The 18,880-nt window shown below is 32.6% G+C and overlaps 1 protein-coding gene across 1 annotated transcript in view; it reads left to right on the top strand.

The window, feature by feature from the left end:
• The window catches only part of LOC129216117 (protein diaphanous-like), an 85,597-nt gene that overhangs the window by 2,804 nt on the left and 63,913 nt on the right, over positions 1-18,880 (top strand). The window contains exons 2-3 of the mRNA XM_054850269.1: positions 9,723-9,758; positions 13,205-13,372. Of these exons, the coding sequence (XP_054706244.1) occupies positions 9,723-9,758; positions 13,205-13,372 (204 nt within the window). The remainder of the gene's footprint in view (positions 1-9,722; positions 9,759-13,204; positions 13,373-18,880) is intronic.

The raw sequence follows: 18,880 nt of genomic DNA, 5'->3' as shown, positions 1-18,880 counted from the left end.
GACTTTTGCCCCCCCCCCCCCCAGGTAAATTGTGATTACACTAACATGATGCGTCATACCATAAATAGTTTTAAGTATATAGTCAAGTGGTGTGTAGTTAGTGGGAACATGAAGGCTGCCATCACACTAAATGGTTGGTTTTTTACTGTGAAAAAAATAAATTGATTTCAACCGACCTTTTCTTTCTTTTTTTGAGTTTTTTTCCAAACCCTTCTTTTCCAATATAGTGACAGATCTTCTTAAGAAGATATAACTTAAAACTGCCACCCTTAGCCATCTTCCTTGAATTTTTTGTATCAAATTCCAACAAAAACACACAAAAATTGTTTTTTTATTATTTTTTTTTGGCATCCCTAGAAGTTGGGGCCCCCTGGGTTCTTGCCCCAGCTTTCTCTCCCTCCAAATCCTGCAGTTTTTTTCAACTACAGCATTGCGTATAGCTGAAGGAAATGTACAATGTGTGTGTTAGATTGAGAGAAGGCATGAGAGACATGAATTGCATATGTAAGAGATTGTTTTATTATTCATGGTCCTTGATATTTAAGTACAGTAAAAAACTAATTATCCTTGATGTTCGGAAACTACCTCCATTCCAGATATCTGAATTTCCCTGTTTTCTGGATCATTTAAGTCTCCTTTTGCCGATTGTTTATAAGACCCAAATTACTATAATAAATAGTAATGCATCTTAAAATATGAAGAAAACTTTTCAGAAATGCTCATAAACTAGAAAGTAGTTTAAAATTTTAATTGAAAGAAGCATTTAAAATCCTAAACATTGTACACATTCACAACACCATAGAAAAAGGGAAAAAAAAAATCACTATAGCACTTGACAATGGTTTAAAATATTAGAAAATGAAGGGCAAGAAACGTGTTTTATAAACGTTAATGTTCAATTTTTTTTTAAACTAAGTGTATAAAAAAAGTTTCTCTTATGAACTCGTTTTTTTTTAGTTTTTTTTGGAGAGATTTCGCTTTTGTAATTACATTAGGTTTTAGTAGGTTGCATTGAATTAACATCAATAGAAATTTACTTTTTAAGTTGTTGCTCCATAGAAATTCCATTAACAATTTCTAGGCTCTGCTGTGTTGACGAACAAAATTCGAGAATCTGGTATTCAGCATTTCTTGCATGATCACATTTACATTCTAAAAGGTTTTAATTGTCGCCATTTACAACAAAATAGCATTAGAATGCTTCAATACTTTTTCTTTAGTTTTAAATTGGAATAAAGTAGGAAAAAAGTCAGAATTTTGATTTTCTTTATTCAGGAAAATATTTTCGGAAATTTGACTCGCAATGACTCCTCAGCTTTGAAGTTTGTTTTTTGCACTTATATGTGAGAAATACTACATTTGTGACAAAATCTTTAAGATTTTTTGAAAAAATGCTCCAAATTTAAAAAAATTGCTAAAAATGGGTTAAAAAAAAGGTGTGAAAATCAAGCAATAAAATTACTAGTTTTCTGGTTTCCCGGTATTCTGGATCCCGAATAAAAGTTCTGTGTTGTATCTTCTGGACTTTAAATAATTTAATTTTAATACTAAGACCATTCCACGTAAAACAGTCATTTTGTTCCGCACACCACGTCTCATATATTTTATTAAAAATAATACTTTAAAATATTAATGACAAAATTTTTTTCGCACTTAACAAATTACAAACTTGCATATGATTTTGTAAGCAAAAAATTTCATCATTACCGTTTAAAATAATTACTTTTTAATGAAATATATATATATTTTAAATTACGCCCCGCCATCGTTCTTTCAAACATAAGGCCTCTTGCTGTCCAGTATAACAATGAGGTGGCTTCAAGTCATCACAATTATGAATATCATGAAAAGAGGAACAACTATAAAGATGCTCCCCTGTCATTGGAGAAGTCTCCTCACAGAGCACACAGTGAGGTGAATCTGCCAGGTCGATTTTTAATGAAATATATGAATCGTCACGTGTGGGGACAGAGGGTTGACTTCTTCGTGGAATGGCTCATAACTGTCCTGTGTTTCATTAGGATGTCTCTTATGAGCCCTAAAAAATTTTTTTTTCATATTTGTACAGGTCTCTCTCCCCCCCCCCCCCGTTTATTTGGTTACATTTACCATAAAAACAATTATGTAAAGTCTTAAAACAATATGTTTTAATATTTAGGGGTAGCTCAAGCACCTCAAAGTTTTGAAACCGTTATTACAGAAAGTAGGATTACATGTGACACAACACACTCAAAACCAATGAACTTGTTTATTGCACTAATTTTATACATTGACTTTAGCTTTTCTTATCAAGTTTAAATTGTATTGCCTTTGCAAAAACTAAAGGTTCTTTACTAAGTGTCATTTTTCTGGTCTCAGTGTACTTTTTCTTATAAATTTTCAACAACTGGCAATAGAAATTGTAATTGTATTTCATCATGGGTAAGGAACCCACTGTATTCATTAATAAGAGCAATTGTACATTCAGCATGGTCGTTTACAACTTTCAGGGATTTAACTATCTCTTTTGCCTGTTTGTAATCATTTCTTTATTCCCATACGCCTAGATCACATTCAAGAAATCCAGCTGGGAGATCTAACAACTGAAAAAAAGTCACTGACCTGGTTGTAACAAAATCTTGCAAGTTCTTATTCTTAATTGAATGGAAGCTGCTTAGGAAAATTTCTATCTCTATCCGCTGGAACTTTATTCTGCATATTACGCACCATTTGTCTTTTGATCGATATGCTTACAGAGTTATCAAATAACACAAAACAAACAAGTCCTTCTGATAAGTACCACAAGTGATTCAAAAATTAATGTAATGCTGCTTCTGAAATGGCTGAATATATTGCTGAGTATTCACGAAGAGATTTCACCACCAAAACAAGTCATTGTATGGAACACTGGAAGCATGTGGTGCAGAAATTCAAGCTTTCAAGTTAATACAAACTATAAAAATGCACATATGATGTATTAATCCTATTTCTTCTTTTGAAGTCAGTTTAAGTTGGGCATTGAAAATCCAGATCTTGAGACAATATATAACTTATAACATCCACCGGGCATGATGAATTACTTCCGGTGACATCAGGGCCTGACTACTGAATAGGTCAACTATGCCGTGGCCTACGGCCCGCGATATGCAGGGGCTCCCAAATGGTTGAAATTAACTTTAGTCTATGGTTAAAATTATTTCACCCAATGGCTGAAGTTATAAAGTTTGAATGCTACAAGGGGACCTGAAAAAAGTATTTGGCCTAGGGCTCCTCGATATTTTAATCGGGCCCTGGGTGATTTAAATCTAACTCTCCTTTCTAGAACCCCACAAAAGAAAGAAGATTACAAGTTCTAAAAATTCTTTATAATCTCCTCTTAGCTTTGGTTCTCTTTGTGCTTGGCATTTGCTTGCATAGTCGATTGTTTCTGTCTTTATATCTTCAACTAGATTAGCGTACAATGTCAAATGAAATTCCTGGTTCATTTTGTTGTCTGTTCACTATAGCCCCCAATGTTCTTAGAATTGTTAGAACAGCTCAACTTCTGGAGAAGACGTTCCCATACACACTTTAAAGACCAAACTAATTATCAGCTCAATTATTGGGTGCCTGCAAGAAAATGACAGAAGATTTTTACTAAGCTTCTTCTCTAAAAGGATACAAGTCCCAGAATTCAGGCCTGTGTTTGAGCTAGTTGTGTCGAAGCACATTGCACGAACATTGTCCTCAATACCCCAGTCTTAAATGGCTTCGAAGTCGCTTCGAGTCGGTGCAGCTCAAGCTTCTCCATTGCCAGATGGAATTTTTTGGTACTGCTAATAGTTGAGAAGTTCCTTTCCCAGATACTAACACTGCTAAATGATCAGCTTTCTCTAATACCAGTAAGATCATTGATTAATTTTCCATCCCAATGAATGACAAAAGGTACATTACCTTGACATTTGGTCTTAATTTTTTCATATTTTTTTAGCTTTCTCGTTCATTCTTTGTCGACAAATCAAGTCCTTGTTCAAAGAAAATTATGAGAAACAAAAGTAATAATAAATGTATAGAAAAGTTATTTAAAATTTTTGTCCTAACATTGCAAGTATGCATCATGTGCCTTCCTAACTTCTCCCTCGTTGAGCTACCTCTAAATGTTGTCCGATCATGCCTAAAATTTTGTCTGATTGTTTTTTTTTGCATAAAAAAAGGAACCCAATTAGGGGTCGAGAGGATGATATTTTCATATTTCAAAAATAAGAGACACCCTAGTGTTCATTTAAGCAAATGTGAATCGATTATTTCAGAACGGGCATAAGTCCTATGGGAATCCATTGAACTTAAGCCTTTTCTAAAATAATCGATTCATTTATGATCAGTGGCGGATACAATGGGGGGTCATGACCTTCTAAAATCGTTGACAATAGTATCCGTCCACATTGTTCAAACACTTTATGAATAAAATTTACACATGAGTTCAGTAGTATTTTCAATCCTTTTTTTTTGCTTTTGAAATATTTGAAATACAGTCGTCCCTCGCCTACTTCGCGCTTCAACTTTCGCGGCTTCACTACGTCACGGTTTTTTCTAGTTTTTTTTTTTCAAATATAGTAGTTAGCCTTTTTTATGCGCTCGTGTAACTTTTTTTCTACAAAAGGAATAACCAAGTATATGTCTTTTAAGTAAGGTAAGCTTTTAAGTAAGGTCTGAGGGGCTAGTTGTACTAGTTGAGGGGTCTGGAGGTATAAAATCGCCAAAGAAAGTGTAGGGAATCACTATCTCATAACCGTCAAGCACTAACTGGAAAGTATAAATCACTGTATTATTACTAGGGGATAAATACATCTGGAAATGGTATTCAATAATGTATTGGCTTTTTAAGTTGTACACGTAAATGTAGAGGGGAAGAACGTGGACTCCTACGGTCACTAACGGGCAATTGATTCATCATCAAACATGAACTAGGTTTTTATATAGACTAGTAGTAGTGTGTAAGAACTGCGTGTGTGTGTGTAGTTTATTTCCCAATAATTAACAATGTGATATCTATTATGTCTAACATATCTAATTTTCATATTTCATGCAATATATTAAGTAATACATATGTAATGGTGGCTAAGGGTGCTATTTTATGTCTAGGGAGCTCTAACTATGATAAAAAACCTATTTAAATTGCTGTAAGTTTTATGCGCTCTAATTAGAAAAATATATGCAGAATCCTACTTCGCGGAAATTCAGTTATCGCAGTAAAGTCTGGAACGAATTAACCGCAATAAACGAGGGTTGACTGTACTCTACTTTTTTTAATTGCAAATGAAAATAATTTGTAAGGTTTATGCCTTATTCCTGGCTGATTTGGTGCTTTTAATCAACACCCAAGCAGTTTCAGAAATTTTCCATACCGTGTTTATGAAGAGAGAGGGAAGGGGGGTTGTCGTCATACTTCGGTATGACCCCCCCTAAAATGGTAGTGTGTATCCACCCCTGGTGTAATGATTAGTGTCTTGTGGTATATGTTCTAAATTTTAGGCATATGACAATAAGTACTGAAATCTTGTGAGTGGTGTGACTTTCCGAACATTTGTTTTCATTTGCTGTAATGGGTAGTTTTCCATTATAGGGCAATTCTGAGTTGTCGGATTAAAAAAATGAACAATAATTTCTCATTTTTAATTCCACTTACCAAATGTAAACTGATCCAAAGTGATTAAATTGATTATAAGGTACTTACTACATCAGGGCTGTCCAACTGCAAAGAGCCCATGGGCCAGAATTTCGGTCACTGATCACCTGGCGGGCAGCAGTTTGAAAAAGTTGAACAATAACCTCTTACCTTTTATAGAATAACAATTAATAGTTGAATTATCTTTACTAATAATAAAGCAGTAAGTCTCTCTGTCCGGAGGATGTCTGTAGGATGTCTGTAGGATGTCCGTAGGATGTCTGTGACGCGCATAGCGCCTAAACCGTTCGGCCGATTTTCATGAAATTTGGCACAAAGTTAGTATGTAGCATGGGGGTGTGCACCTCGAAGCGATTTTTCGAAAATTCGATGTGGTTCTTTTTTTATTCCAATTTTAAGAAAAAAAAGTATCATAAATTACGAAATTATCGTAACGTGGAACCGTAACATGGGCACAAGCCAATTGGCGAGATACGAAATTATCATAACGTGGAACCGTAATGTCGGTACAAGCCAACTGGCGAGAAAATTCACTATACATTATTTGTAAATATACAGGCGAACCAAAAGACCTTTTGATTTTTCTATTGCGGGGCGAAGCCGTGCGGGTACCACTAGTGTAATATAAAAAAGCGTGGGGGGCTTCTTATCAGTTGTCTTGAAATTCTTCCATTTGTTGTCCATGCAAAAATATACATAGACAGACAAGCACCCCACGCTTTTTTGTATTACATTAAAATTAAGTGATTGGTCAACTACTATCATCCAAAGATTAGTTTTCACTTTTTAGTTCATTTTTGCTACGAAAGCGTGTTTTTTTTTAGTTTTTTAAACTATTATTTTATTATTTTTCAGAAACTCAATAATCCTTTTGAACACACTATGGAGGACTGGATTCGTTAAAGCACAATCTAAAATACCGTGGTTGATTTTTAATGAATTTTTAAAAAATCCACGCGCAAAAGTGCGCGCTTCTGAAACGTCACGAGCCTACGTCACAGGGCGCCGAATGGGCAGCGTTCCGCCGAAGATCCCTTGTTAATTATAAAACAATGAAACAGAAGAATTATAAAACAATTCGCTTACATTTTAATGGGAAAACTGAGACCGATCCGCCTTCTTGACAAAGGCAGGAATGTCAACATCGATTGCAGGCCGCACAATAAGTGTTGGCGGGCCGTATGCGGCCCGCGGGCCCCCAGTTGGACAGTCCTGTACTACATCATACTGAAGAAAACATTGTTAGTTTTTTTAAAATAGATCCCTAAAGTAGAAATTAAAAAAAAAATTAAAGAGTTCGTGACGGACGTAAACACACAAATAGTAAAATTGATTAAAAATAATTGAAAATCTGAATTGGCTTTCATTTTAATTTTAAAAATACCTTAATTAAAAAGTATACTTATGACTAAAGTATCATTCCAAGCCAACTGAAACCACAGCATGGTTTTTTGAATGTAAAGCAATATACTTGTATTTAATATTATTTTAAAAGAAATTTATTGAAGTTTCTGGATTAAAGGTCTGTTTTTGACAGACATTTGAGGCAGTGAGAAGCAAAGGGATGTAAGTGGCAAAATTAAAAATTTAGAGATAACCAGTACAAATGTAACCGGGATCCTCTTCTGTCTTGGGGAAAGAGATAGTAATAGTAACCCTGGTAGATGCTGCTGCGTATCATGATATTTAAAAAAAAGAATCAATGAAAGCCTACCAAGGATGTTATCTTTCAACGTGTTTTACTCCAAAACTTAAAAATGTCCACTTACATCCCTTTGCTTCTCACTGCCTCATATATATTTTTAAAATTTAAGATGACTCAGAGACATTTTGATTTTTCACTTTGAAATTGTTGTCTTTTTAAAACAACAATAACTGTTTAAAATACAGTGATTTTTCATATAGTTTTAGTTTATAACGTTAAGGGTATTTTTTTTAGTATATGTGTGCAGTGATTTTTTTCATTCTTTCATTCAACAATAGGGGGACCCGGGGTAAAATGGGTATAGTTGCATTTTTCTTGATTTTATTCTGCTGGACAACATTTTTTGAAAAAAAAAAAAAAAAAATGTTGAAAATGTTTACATATCAGGCAACATTTTGACTTGAGGAAAAAAAAATCTAGCAACTCATTTACCAGGCTTAGCAACAAGCACATAGCAATTGTTTGTAGTGAGTGATAAACTTCTTTCTAGAAAAATTTACAGGGAGAGTTTCAGAAGTTTCTTATTTGGATTTGATAGAAAAAAAAATTTTCTAACAGAAAAACTCAAAAAATAATTAAATTTTAATACTTACAAAAATTTTATAGTACTTTGAGTTGTACAGGGTAAAATGGGTATAGCCAACATTTTTGAGTTAAAGACATTGAATGCGTGAAGATTAAAAAACTTAATTATCTTTCCAAGACAACTGTTAGATATTATTCATCTTTTAAACTAAAAGTATGTTTTAAAAAAAAGAATTATAAATAATTGCTCTATATTTATTTGTGTTATTTTAATTACATAACTTACACCAATTAGTACTTAAAGGTATTATATTTTTCGATTATTATCGATATAGTTCATGATTACTGTAGGTTAGTAATTTACTATAAGTTTATTATGTATATGGTTCATTGCTACACATTATGAAACATAGTAAGAATTGATAGCTAATATGCTGTCTTTTTAATTCCCTTTTAAAACCACCAACCCTCCATGCCCAGAACATAATCTAAGTACAACCTCACACGCAATCACAACAGAATCCTTATGTCTCATAGCAAAGTTGTACTGAATAACTAAATCCTCCTGCTATACCTCTTTGTTCACAGCCATTTTTTACACTGATAAGGAAATGAAAAATTTACAAGAAAAAAAAAAGTAAGAGTCCAAAGAAAGGTGGGAGAAGTTTTAATTACAGTGCAGGTGGCTGCAAGATTGTACATGAACAGGCAAGAGACAAACAAAAGCAGAAAAAATAAATAAATACACATAAAATAAATAAATTAAAAAAAAAGACATTAACAAAAATTGATAAAATAACTAATGAAGTAGAAGTGAAAACTAATGGTTCTCCTAGTTGTTAATTCCAGCAATTGGCAACAGAGCCGTTGTTAAATTTGTGGAATTCATAGGTTTAATCATTGAAATCTCAGCTGAAGGTGAATATACTAAGGATTTTGCTACAAATCATCTGTCAAATTATTCTATGTGCTCTCCAAGAAAGATAACATTGATGTTGTGCAGGCATCACAAAGTTGTAAAAATACTACCCCAAACCGCATGTCTTTGCCAATGAACCTTTTGTTCATAAATTTGGGTCTGTAAACATTTTTTGTGGTTGTTTTGGATTAAAGTTTTTTCCTCCAATGCAATTATACAACTTTAAACAGCATATACCCATTGTACCCTGGTGTCTACCCATTTTACCCCGAGCATGGGGTAAAATGAGCATACACAGGGGTAAAATAGGTTTTCCCTTTTACACTAAATTTAAAGTAAAAAGTTGACACAAACTATATCCAAATTAGACCTAAGACACACAATGTATAGAATATTGAACAAAAACACAATTATATTTCATAAATATTTCTGCTATGGGGCACTGAAATTAAAAATGCTGTTTTTTATATCCATTATACCCCGGGCGACCCTATTTATTTTTTAAAATTAAAAAGCTTTCTCTCCCTGGTTCTTGTCTTTTCTTTGTTTAAATGTGTTGTGCTGTATGTCTTTCTTACAATCCCATATGGCATGTGTGTACTGTGGAATTCGGACTTCACACCAAATTAGGGAGAAAAGTGAAATAGTGCACCCCACACAAATTACTGGCCTAGCTAACATAAGCTTATATCGCTTTAATTCAAACATTTCATTTTTGTTGCATTCTTTCTGAATTTTCTGTGAGATTTTGGTAAGTTGCAGAAAATATGTTAAAAGAGTTTTCTGAAAGGTTTGTTTCCCCTTAATACTGTGTTTGTAATCATCATGAGGTGAAATGAAAAAATATTAAATATTTTTCTTGTTTTATCACTAATGTATTTTATGCAATTAATCTTTTACAATGTCTGACATGTATTTTTCTTTTGTAGGAAATGGCTTCAAAGGACAAAATGGGCGGCTTTCTGGTAATGTTTGTACATTAGTTATTTTATTAATTCTTTTTAGTTTTTCTACATAGTTATAGAAATCATTGCATACCAATTTTGGGGTTACCATTTTGTTGGTTTTTTGGAAATGTTAATTAATAAACCATATGTAATTATTCACATTTCCAAAAGGTATATTTGCACTAGCATGCTAAGCTGCTTGCCAGTTCTATTCATTAAAGCCTATAACATAGTTTGTATTCTTTTTAAAAACATGAAAACTGCTTGAAAAAAAAATTTCATTTTTAAGTGTTTGGAAAGTCTCGAAAAACGTCACAATATGTCTTTAGTCCTTGAATTTTATGATATTTATAAACGGTATAGTAAAAATAAAAAGCCTAAAAAGTTTTTGTTGTCAGTTTTGCGGAGTTTTCTCCAATCTTATTTCTAACTATTGGATCAATGTACTATTTCTGTACTTTTTCAATCTTATTTCTATGCTATGAAGATCTGATTATTTTTGAGGAGCTTTCTTTCTTTTTTTTTTTTTGAAAAACAGGCATCAAATTTAGTACACTGAATGGACTTATTTTAGACTTGAACTTAACTAAACTTTCATAACTCATTTAATAAAAATCTTTGGAGTCTTGCCAGTATTGAGCTTGTGCTTCAGCAAAAATTGTGTATAGTGTGTGGAATCTCAACCCTTTTGCATCTTGTTAAGTTTTCAATTATTTTAGAAGTTTTTATTAATTTAGTTTATTACTAAATAATTGACCATAGCAATTAGCATCGTTATTGCCAACTCTGCTGCTTCAAATACTGGCACTCTTGAGCCGCATGTGACTGAAACCAACGTATTCAATGCCAAACTTACATGTACATAAAAAATCATGGCTTGTATAATGCAAATAAGCCAACAAGCAGTGTAAAAATATCTCGCACCTACTTTCGGTCACAGTGAAACTTTGAAATGAATTTTGAAATTTCTTCTTAATTTTTCAAAATCACTTATTATACTACATTAGTCTTTTAATTTTTAAATTGTGCTTATTTATTGTTTTACGTCAGTGATAGTCAATCTGATCTTTACTGACCATACTATTACAGATTGATTTTGAAGCTTTGACAGTGTAGTGTTAAAGGTTTTGTTTAATGCTGAAACTTTTATTTAAAATGGAGCCAAATTAACCCTTGTTATTTTATTATTGTCAACAAGTTTAAACTTTCAAATAATCCTAACTAGTCCTTGAAAAAATCCATTTTACCCTTGAAAGGTCCTTGAATACTCCTTGTAAAAAGATTTTCAACTTGGCTTATGAACCATATATAAATCTCCTACAGCATTTCATTTTTGATTACTGTGGATATAAATACATTAGAAGCTATCCCTGTTACATTTTGAGTTTTTACCAGCAGGGCCATAACCAGAAAATAATTTCGGGGAGGTTTTAAAAACTTTCATGCAGAACTTTGCGCTATTTGTGCTAATGTTCAAGTCGTCGGGTTATCTATTATGAAAGCATTTTATACAATTAATATTAGTGTTCACTCTAGGAAAAAAAAGGGCAGGGTGCTGGCCTTTGAAAGGGGCACTTTTTTAAAAAAGGGCACTATTTCAACGCAGTGTCCTGCACCCAAGACCAATGTTGCATCACTCAAAAAGTACTGAGCGCCCCCCCCCCATCCCCCCCAAAAAATTAAGAGGAGGAATAACACTTAAAACACCTTGCAAAAATTCAAACAGTCTAGTCTGCACCATGATCCCCCCCCCCCCCACCCTTGATCGCCGTCACCATTGATTTTAGTATTAAATATGGTTTCATCCAGAAATTGCACTTGTCTTCAGAACAGGGTTAGCTCACCCCCCCCCCCACACACACACACAAATGCCAACTAAGCTAAGCACATTTTCCACACTCCATAGGAACATTTAGCTAATGCTGAAACTTGGCTTTGGGTGTTTTTCAACACTTTTCAGGCCATAATTTTAACTGCCTATAAGAGTAAAAAAAATTCTAGGCATTTCAAAACCCTTTGAATTTCAGTTTAAGAACAGTATTTAATTACTGCTCTCCCCTTCCTACAAAAGAAACTGCCTAGTAATGTGCATTGTGCCATTAAGTATTTTAGTAGAATCACTCATCAAAATCGTGATGAGTTTAAATTCTCCTTTTATAAATATATTACATTTCAAATAGAATAAATAACTTAAAATACTGTGTGCAGTGCTTCAAAAATGTAGTGGTAGCAAGTTGCAAGAACACCCTGTCAATGCAATATGTTTCCATTTCAAACGGTTTTTTTTAGGTGGGGAGGGCGCTGTGGTTGGGGGTTGAAAACCCAAGATATTAAAGAAATACCCTTGCATTTTAGCCCAGTGAACTTTGTACTATGTTCTTCTTAGGAAACAATCAGAAAGTTAACTTTCCAGAAACAGATGTGAAAAGATTGCTACACAATCACTACCAATGCGCTAAAATTAGCTAAGCCTAATTTCCACGTGCAAACGAAAAACGGGCACAAAGGGCTGAAATGTTAGGAAAATGTCCTATTCCCTCTCTCATTGTTGATTCTCAGAAGATCAAGGATGGGAAGTTATGAAACAAAGATCTCTCCCTTCCCAGAGGACCATACTCCTTCCCACAACCTTTCAAAAACCCACCCTCAGTAGAAGGAAGAACATGCCTTTGTTTCCTACTGATAAGGCTGTTTGAATTCTGAGAATCTCATCCCCTCTTTGCTTAGTATTTGCTTCTTTTGTTTATGGGGCCGTTTTCAGGATGAAATTCTGGGAACAAGAATAAGGCATGGGCGTTTTTGCAGCCGATCGCTGGACAAATAAAATTGCACCGATATCGCGGCAGGTCGAAACGATGGTTGAGGCATCTTTCTATAAGCACAGACTTATTTTTGAACAACAAAAACTTATTTTTCAAAAGGGCAGGGCGCATTTCGCGATCTAAAAGAAAGGCAGGGCACATTCTGCTGATATGGAAAAGGGCAGGGCGCTGCGCCCTTTAAAAACGGCCTAGCGGGAACACTAATTAATATACATATGAAAGACATTTGAGTTTTAAAACAATATTTTTTGGAAAAAAAAAGAAAAAAAAACGAACATTTAAATGTCAAAAGGAACTTTTTTGGGGTGGACGGGGGAGGGGGGGGGTGAACCCCTAAGAGCGCGACCCTGTATATAGCTCTGTTCTCCACAGTGAAAATACAATATTAGATTGGATGATTATTACATATCATGCAAATATGACTCAAATTGTGATACATACATGTAGTTGATGTGAGTTTTAGAGATGTCTCCATTTAAAATATGTTTGTTTGAAATCATAATCTAGAATCCAAAATAGCATTTTTTATGAGCTAAAACTAATAAGGGTTGTAATTAGTGGATCAACCTATTAAGTGACAAAGGAACAAATCAAAGCATTCTATTTTTAATCCTATTATTTAACTACTTTTTTTTCTTTTAGCTGGAGAAAATTGGTGGGCTTGGAAAGTCTAAAAAAGATAAAGGCAAATATACGCACAATCAGAGGCCATATTCAGATGACTTCACAGATCAAGTTCATAATGATGCAGAAAATAACCTAGATTGTTTAACAGATGATCAGATCAACAGCCAGTTTGAAACTATGCTGGTGGGTGTCTATTTTTTCTTATATTCTTCAGGAAAACTTCAGTGGCATTCGTCAATTTCAGCTCCAAATTAATACAGGGTGGCGTCAGATCAGAAAAAAGTCAGGGAACTTTATTAATCAGGGAAATATCAGGAAATTTCGAAAAAGTAACAAAAATTCAGGGAAAATTGATTAAATGAAATTTTTTTTATTTATTTATTTTTTTGCTTTGCAAAATTAAGTACCTTAATTTCCTACGCATCTTCTGCCAATTTGTGTTTAGAAAAAAGTAAAATTAATGAGGTGCAATTATACACTGCCACATATTTGTGCATCTTTTTTTCTCAATGTCCAAGTATTGAATCTTAACTTATTAATCACAGGATGAACTTCCTAAGATTTCTTCTGTGTCTGTAAAGTTTTTTTTTTACATAGCTCGAATTTACCTTTTACGCGTTCCATGCTAATATACAAAGAGGAAGCCCTCACTAACGCCCTAGTTCCTTTGCCTTTACTCATTGTCTTTAAGTAATTATCGTACTGTAATCACAATTTCAAGAAAAACATTTTGTTTTTTAAATTAATACAGATTTTTAAAAAAAGCTTAAAAATTATTACTTCTTTGCATTTTTAATTTAATTGCTAAAATTAAAAATTTTAAATGAAAATCAACTTTGTTTTTTACCATCGCTGTTTTCTTGTTGCCTCAGATTATACAAAGGTTTTTTTTTTTCATACTTTAAAATTCTTTTATTTTAAAACCAAGTTATATATACATATATATTTTGAAATTAATTGATTGTTTTTTTCATTTCAATATTTTGTTTACAAAAGTAATCTACTATCTTTTCCCGACAAATAAGGAAGTCGTTTGAAATTGAGTACATAAACCTTGTGTACATAAGTAAATATTTTTATTGTTTTTTAATAGTTAAAATTCTGTATTCATTCATTAAAACCTAAGTTCTTTATTAGAGAATAGCTCAATATGACTGGTTGTTATAAGGTTTCAGCTTGTTTTATATAAATGTCTCTTATTTACGTAAATAAAACTACATTATTTCTATACTTTTCACTTTCTTGCAGCAATAATTATACTGCTTGAAAATTTAATTCAAAATTATTTCCATATACACTTTTTAGTTTTATCATGATAAGATATTTTTTCAAGAGTGTTAGTAATAATTTCTTAGAATTCTTATTACTAGTTATTACTAGTTACTGGAAGTACTACTATTCTGTTACTGGAAGTACTAGTATTCTATTACTAGTTACTGGAAGTAAAGTATTTGTTTCAGATTTTCTATAATATTTCCCTGTAGATAATTTAATATACTATATTTACTAAAAAAAAGGAGCATCCTTTCATAATATATTTTTAATTAACAGCTTAAAATGTTTTAAACACTGCATTTTATTTAATATGCAATGATTTCAAGTAGGGCAAAGCAAGGAAACCATTATCATTGGTAAAGTAAATCAGGGAAATTTGGTGTATTTAATCAGGGAAAAGTCAGGGGACTTTTTTTTTTCAGTTTCTGTCACCACCCTGTAATAGTTTATAAGTTCAAATTTTAACAAACTATGTAAAATCATGTGTTATAAATCATTCTCATTGTTGATGAAGATCTCATTTTTAATACTGTATCATTTCAATAGTCTTTCTATTTTTAATATAAATTAATATTGGATTATCAGTTTGTTTTAAAATTGAAAGTTAACTCCTAGTAAATGTTTCAATTGTTTTTAAAATTAATTGTAAAAGGGTAAAGAAGTAGATTATAGTTGAAGCAAACCTAACCTGGCAGCATCGTAATGTTGTAAGCAGGATCTACGTAGCCTTCTCAGTACTTCCTGGTTAGGTTGCCCCAACTATAGCTAATCATATCAATCAACATTTTAGATTGAAAATATAAATCAGACTTTTTCATTTTTTAACCGACTTCAAAAAAGAGGCGGTTATCAGTTCATACCATATGTATGTTTTTTTTTTGTTTGTCCACTCACAGCGTCTCACCTAGTGAACCGATTTTGATGATTCTTTTTTTAATGGATAGGTTATGGCTCAACTTAGGTCCCATTACTTTGCTTGACCATATTTGTCCTTTAGAAAAAAAGTTATGAGCAAAAAACAACAAATTTCATGCAATTTCCCTATTAAATGATTAAATATAAAACCCATTGTTATGAAAGTTTGGTGCCATACGACAGTAACATTAATAGTAACTGTAGTGATAATTTTGAATGAAGGCTTCTCTGAAGCAAGCATCAAGTTTCTTCAGGGGGATATTTCGATAATCGGGAATCTGGCGCTGTCGTCTCATTTTTGGCATAAATAATTTGAATTTGGTAACCCTGCTGATTTATAGTAAGCCTATGTGAATTATCGAAATCTTCCCATCTTCAGTGCTATTCTGCCGTGCTAAGCGCAAAAGTCGTATCTGCAGCTGAGTTCAAAATGAGAAATTGCCGTTTAAAGTTTTGCGACTCCATATATTTGATTCAGATGCAACTTTTTCAGATTTTTTAATAAAATATTTCTCATTAACAAACGATCATACAACATTGTATTTAGGTAAAATATGTGACAGAGAACCATCAGGTGACCTTAACGCAATTTTCATAAAAAGTGCAGATACCACTTTTGTGCTTAGCACGGCAGTATTGCTCCATAGTGGGGGTAAACCTAACCTGGAAGCAAGGTGATGCAGTGATTAGGATCTGCTTAGCCTTCACAATGCTACCATTTGGTTTGCCTCAACTACACAGTAGTATTTTTATCGTTATCATTTACGCCAGTAACAGATGATCAGGGATAAGTAAGAAAATACAGGATTACATAACAAGCAACTTGTATGCTGTGAAATGGAAACTAGGTAGGGAAAACGTAATACTTAAATGGTTATAATTAAATTAACTACACATGAATTCCAGAGAGGAACAAAGATAAGTTTTTAGTGCCAATCGCCTAAAGTTTAATGTGTGTTTATAGTTTTTTTTTAGTATGGAGCATTTTTATGAAAAAAATAAGGCCAAGCTTCGTGATAGTAACTTCTTACTATTTCTGAAATACCTACATCTCTACATAGTATAAAATGAAGTCTCCAAAAAGCGTCTGTGTGTTTGAACTCGCAAAACTCGAGAACTACCCGGCCGATTTTGCTGAAATTTTCAGTTTGTTCCTTTAAGTCCTGAGAAGGTTTGCAGACCAGTTCGAAAACAATTCGATGAATAGTTCTTTTTTTATTCTAATTTAGGCCCAATTTTCACAAATTCCCGAATTTGGGGGTGAAAAATTACTCGCAAATAGTAATATTGTATATCGTTGGAAAGGAAAGAATTTTTCGCGTTCTACGCAATTTGTTCCAATGCTCTAACTTAATTGCGGTGGGAGTTATTTGCGATTTTAGCTTTGTTCATTAAATAAATCAATGAAAAGTGAAGGAATTGTCCTACAGCTTTCTTTTTGATGCTATTTGAAAAAGCAACCTTTTTTACTCCGGATCTAACTCGACTTACGGTCGAAAAAATAAGCTTTTATCTCGAAAAGAAAAAAAGTTACAAGCCTTTTTAAATCAAGGTTAAGAAATCTGGATTCCATTCAAATTGTGAACCATTTTCTTTCGCATTTTAATTTCTTAAACTTATTTTATTTTGTGTTTCCATGGTTACGCATTTTAAATCCATCTTTCTGGATTCAATTTCTTAAAAGTATTTTAAGATCTGTCGTCATTGTTTGCAAGGGAAATCTTGATGTTTTTCTTTTATTTAATTTTTACACCTGATTGTTGAATATACGTCACTTGACACAATTTTTATTTTCAAAGTGGACCAGGCAAAGCCGGGCAACGCAGCTAGTTTACACTAAAAAGAATGAAAAAAATTTTGAAAAAAAAAAAAAAGAACCGACTTCAAAATTGCTCTAAAAAGTGAAAAATAATTTTATTCTTTAAACACCATCGATAATGCTTTTAAACATAATTTTTGAAGCTGGCGCAAAAACGATAGATAAAAGCATTCACAGCCGTAACTCAACTATAACTATAAATTTAACCAGGCTCAGTTTCTTCACTATCACATACATTATGCATTGATGACAGCATATTTGAATAACGATATAAATCTTTCATTCGTAACTTTGGATGCTTTTCTGAAAAAAATATGAATGAAGCATGGTTACACTGGATTTTACGTATTGTTTTTGCTCCAACTTCAAAAATTATGTTTAAAAGCATTATCAATGGTGTTTAAAGAATAAAATTATTTTTCACTTTTTAGAGCAATTTTGAAGTCGGTTCTATTTTTTTTCTTTCAAAATTTTTATTATTTGCATAACATCATCCTTGAACATCATTATGTTATGCAGTCTGACCGCCGATTAGATGGAAAGTCAAACTTCTGGTTTACAGGCAAAATCTAATATAAGCAAAGTCATATCCAAATGAGCAGAACATGTTGCGTCACATTTATACTTTTCTCTCTCACACAGATAGATTTGTCTTAACTGGGCTTTTGCCAGTTTCATATAATCTGTAGACAGACTATACATAGTTGAACTGAATTTATCATTAAAATTATTTTTATTTATGTAGTTTTCAAAATTTTAGATTATATATTATATATTTGCTGTGAAATACATTTCGCACAAAAATGCTCAACATGAAAAATCTATTTACACAAGATAGTATAAAAGTCTGGATATTATACTGTACAGTTTAATACAATTCTTTTAACACCAAAAAAACATTTCGGTCCCTTCTGTTTTCTGCTAAATATTTTTCACTGAAAATGCAGCGAAACTCTTTGATTGGCCAAGTCTTCAAATGATCAAAACTTGATTGGACAACTATTTCCCATTTACTTAATGCAAACCTGCAATCCAGCAAGTGACCACTCTGGATGCATTCCCCTTAAAAAATAACTGCATTTTCTTCCCAAAAATAAAGGGGGGGGGGGAGAAACACTTTGAAAATTTACAATTGAATCTTGATGCAACTGTGAAAACACTGTGTGGACTTTATTAGTTTGTTTTAAAGGAGTCAATACTCCTCAGAACTTATACTCTTTCATATTGACACTTTTTTTTAAAAGTCCCAAAGAAAGTTTCTGAGAGTAGGAGATTTAGGTAAAGTGCAAAATTTATACGTTACACCATTTATACGTTTTTGAAGGGATTGTATGAAAAAAGTGTGTAATTTAAAAAATGTATAATTGATAAAAACGTATAGAATTGAACAGGGTTGTTTGGTTTAAACCATGGTTTTAACCATGGTTTAAACCAATTGGTTTTTTAATAAAAACCATGCAGTTTTTTTTTAAAAATAGTATTTTTTTTAAAGCGAAAAAAAAAATCTATTTTACAGGTTTACATTGATTTCCCCACACATATTGAAAAATGTAAAATTCCATTTATGCTAAGTTCCTGGCTAATTTGCAGAGATAAATACTAAAATTGCAAAGTTGCTTCTTCAAAATGTATTACAAGGTTTAATCGAAAAAAAATATTGATATATTTTTTATTTCATATAT

Source organism: Uloborus diversus, chromosome 2 (assembly GCF_026930045.1).
Source record: "Uloborus diversus isolate 005 chromosome 2, Udiv.v.3.1, whole genome shotgun sequence".
Classification (NCBI taxonomy): Eukaryota; Metazoa; Arthropoda; class Arachnida; order Araneae; family Uloboridae; genus Uloborus; species Uloborus diversus.
The sequence above is the reverse complement of the archived record's forward strand: the minus strand, read 5'-3'. Positions and strand labels throughout refer to the sequence as shown.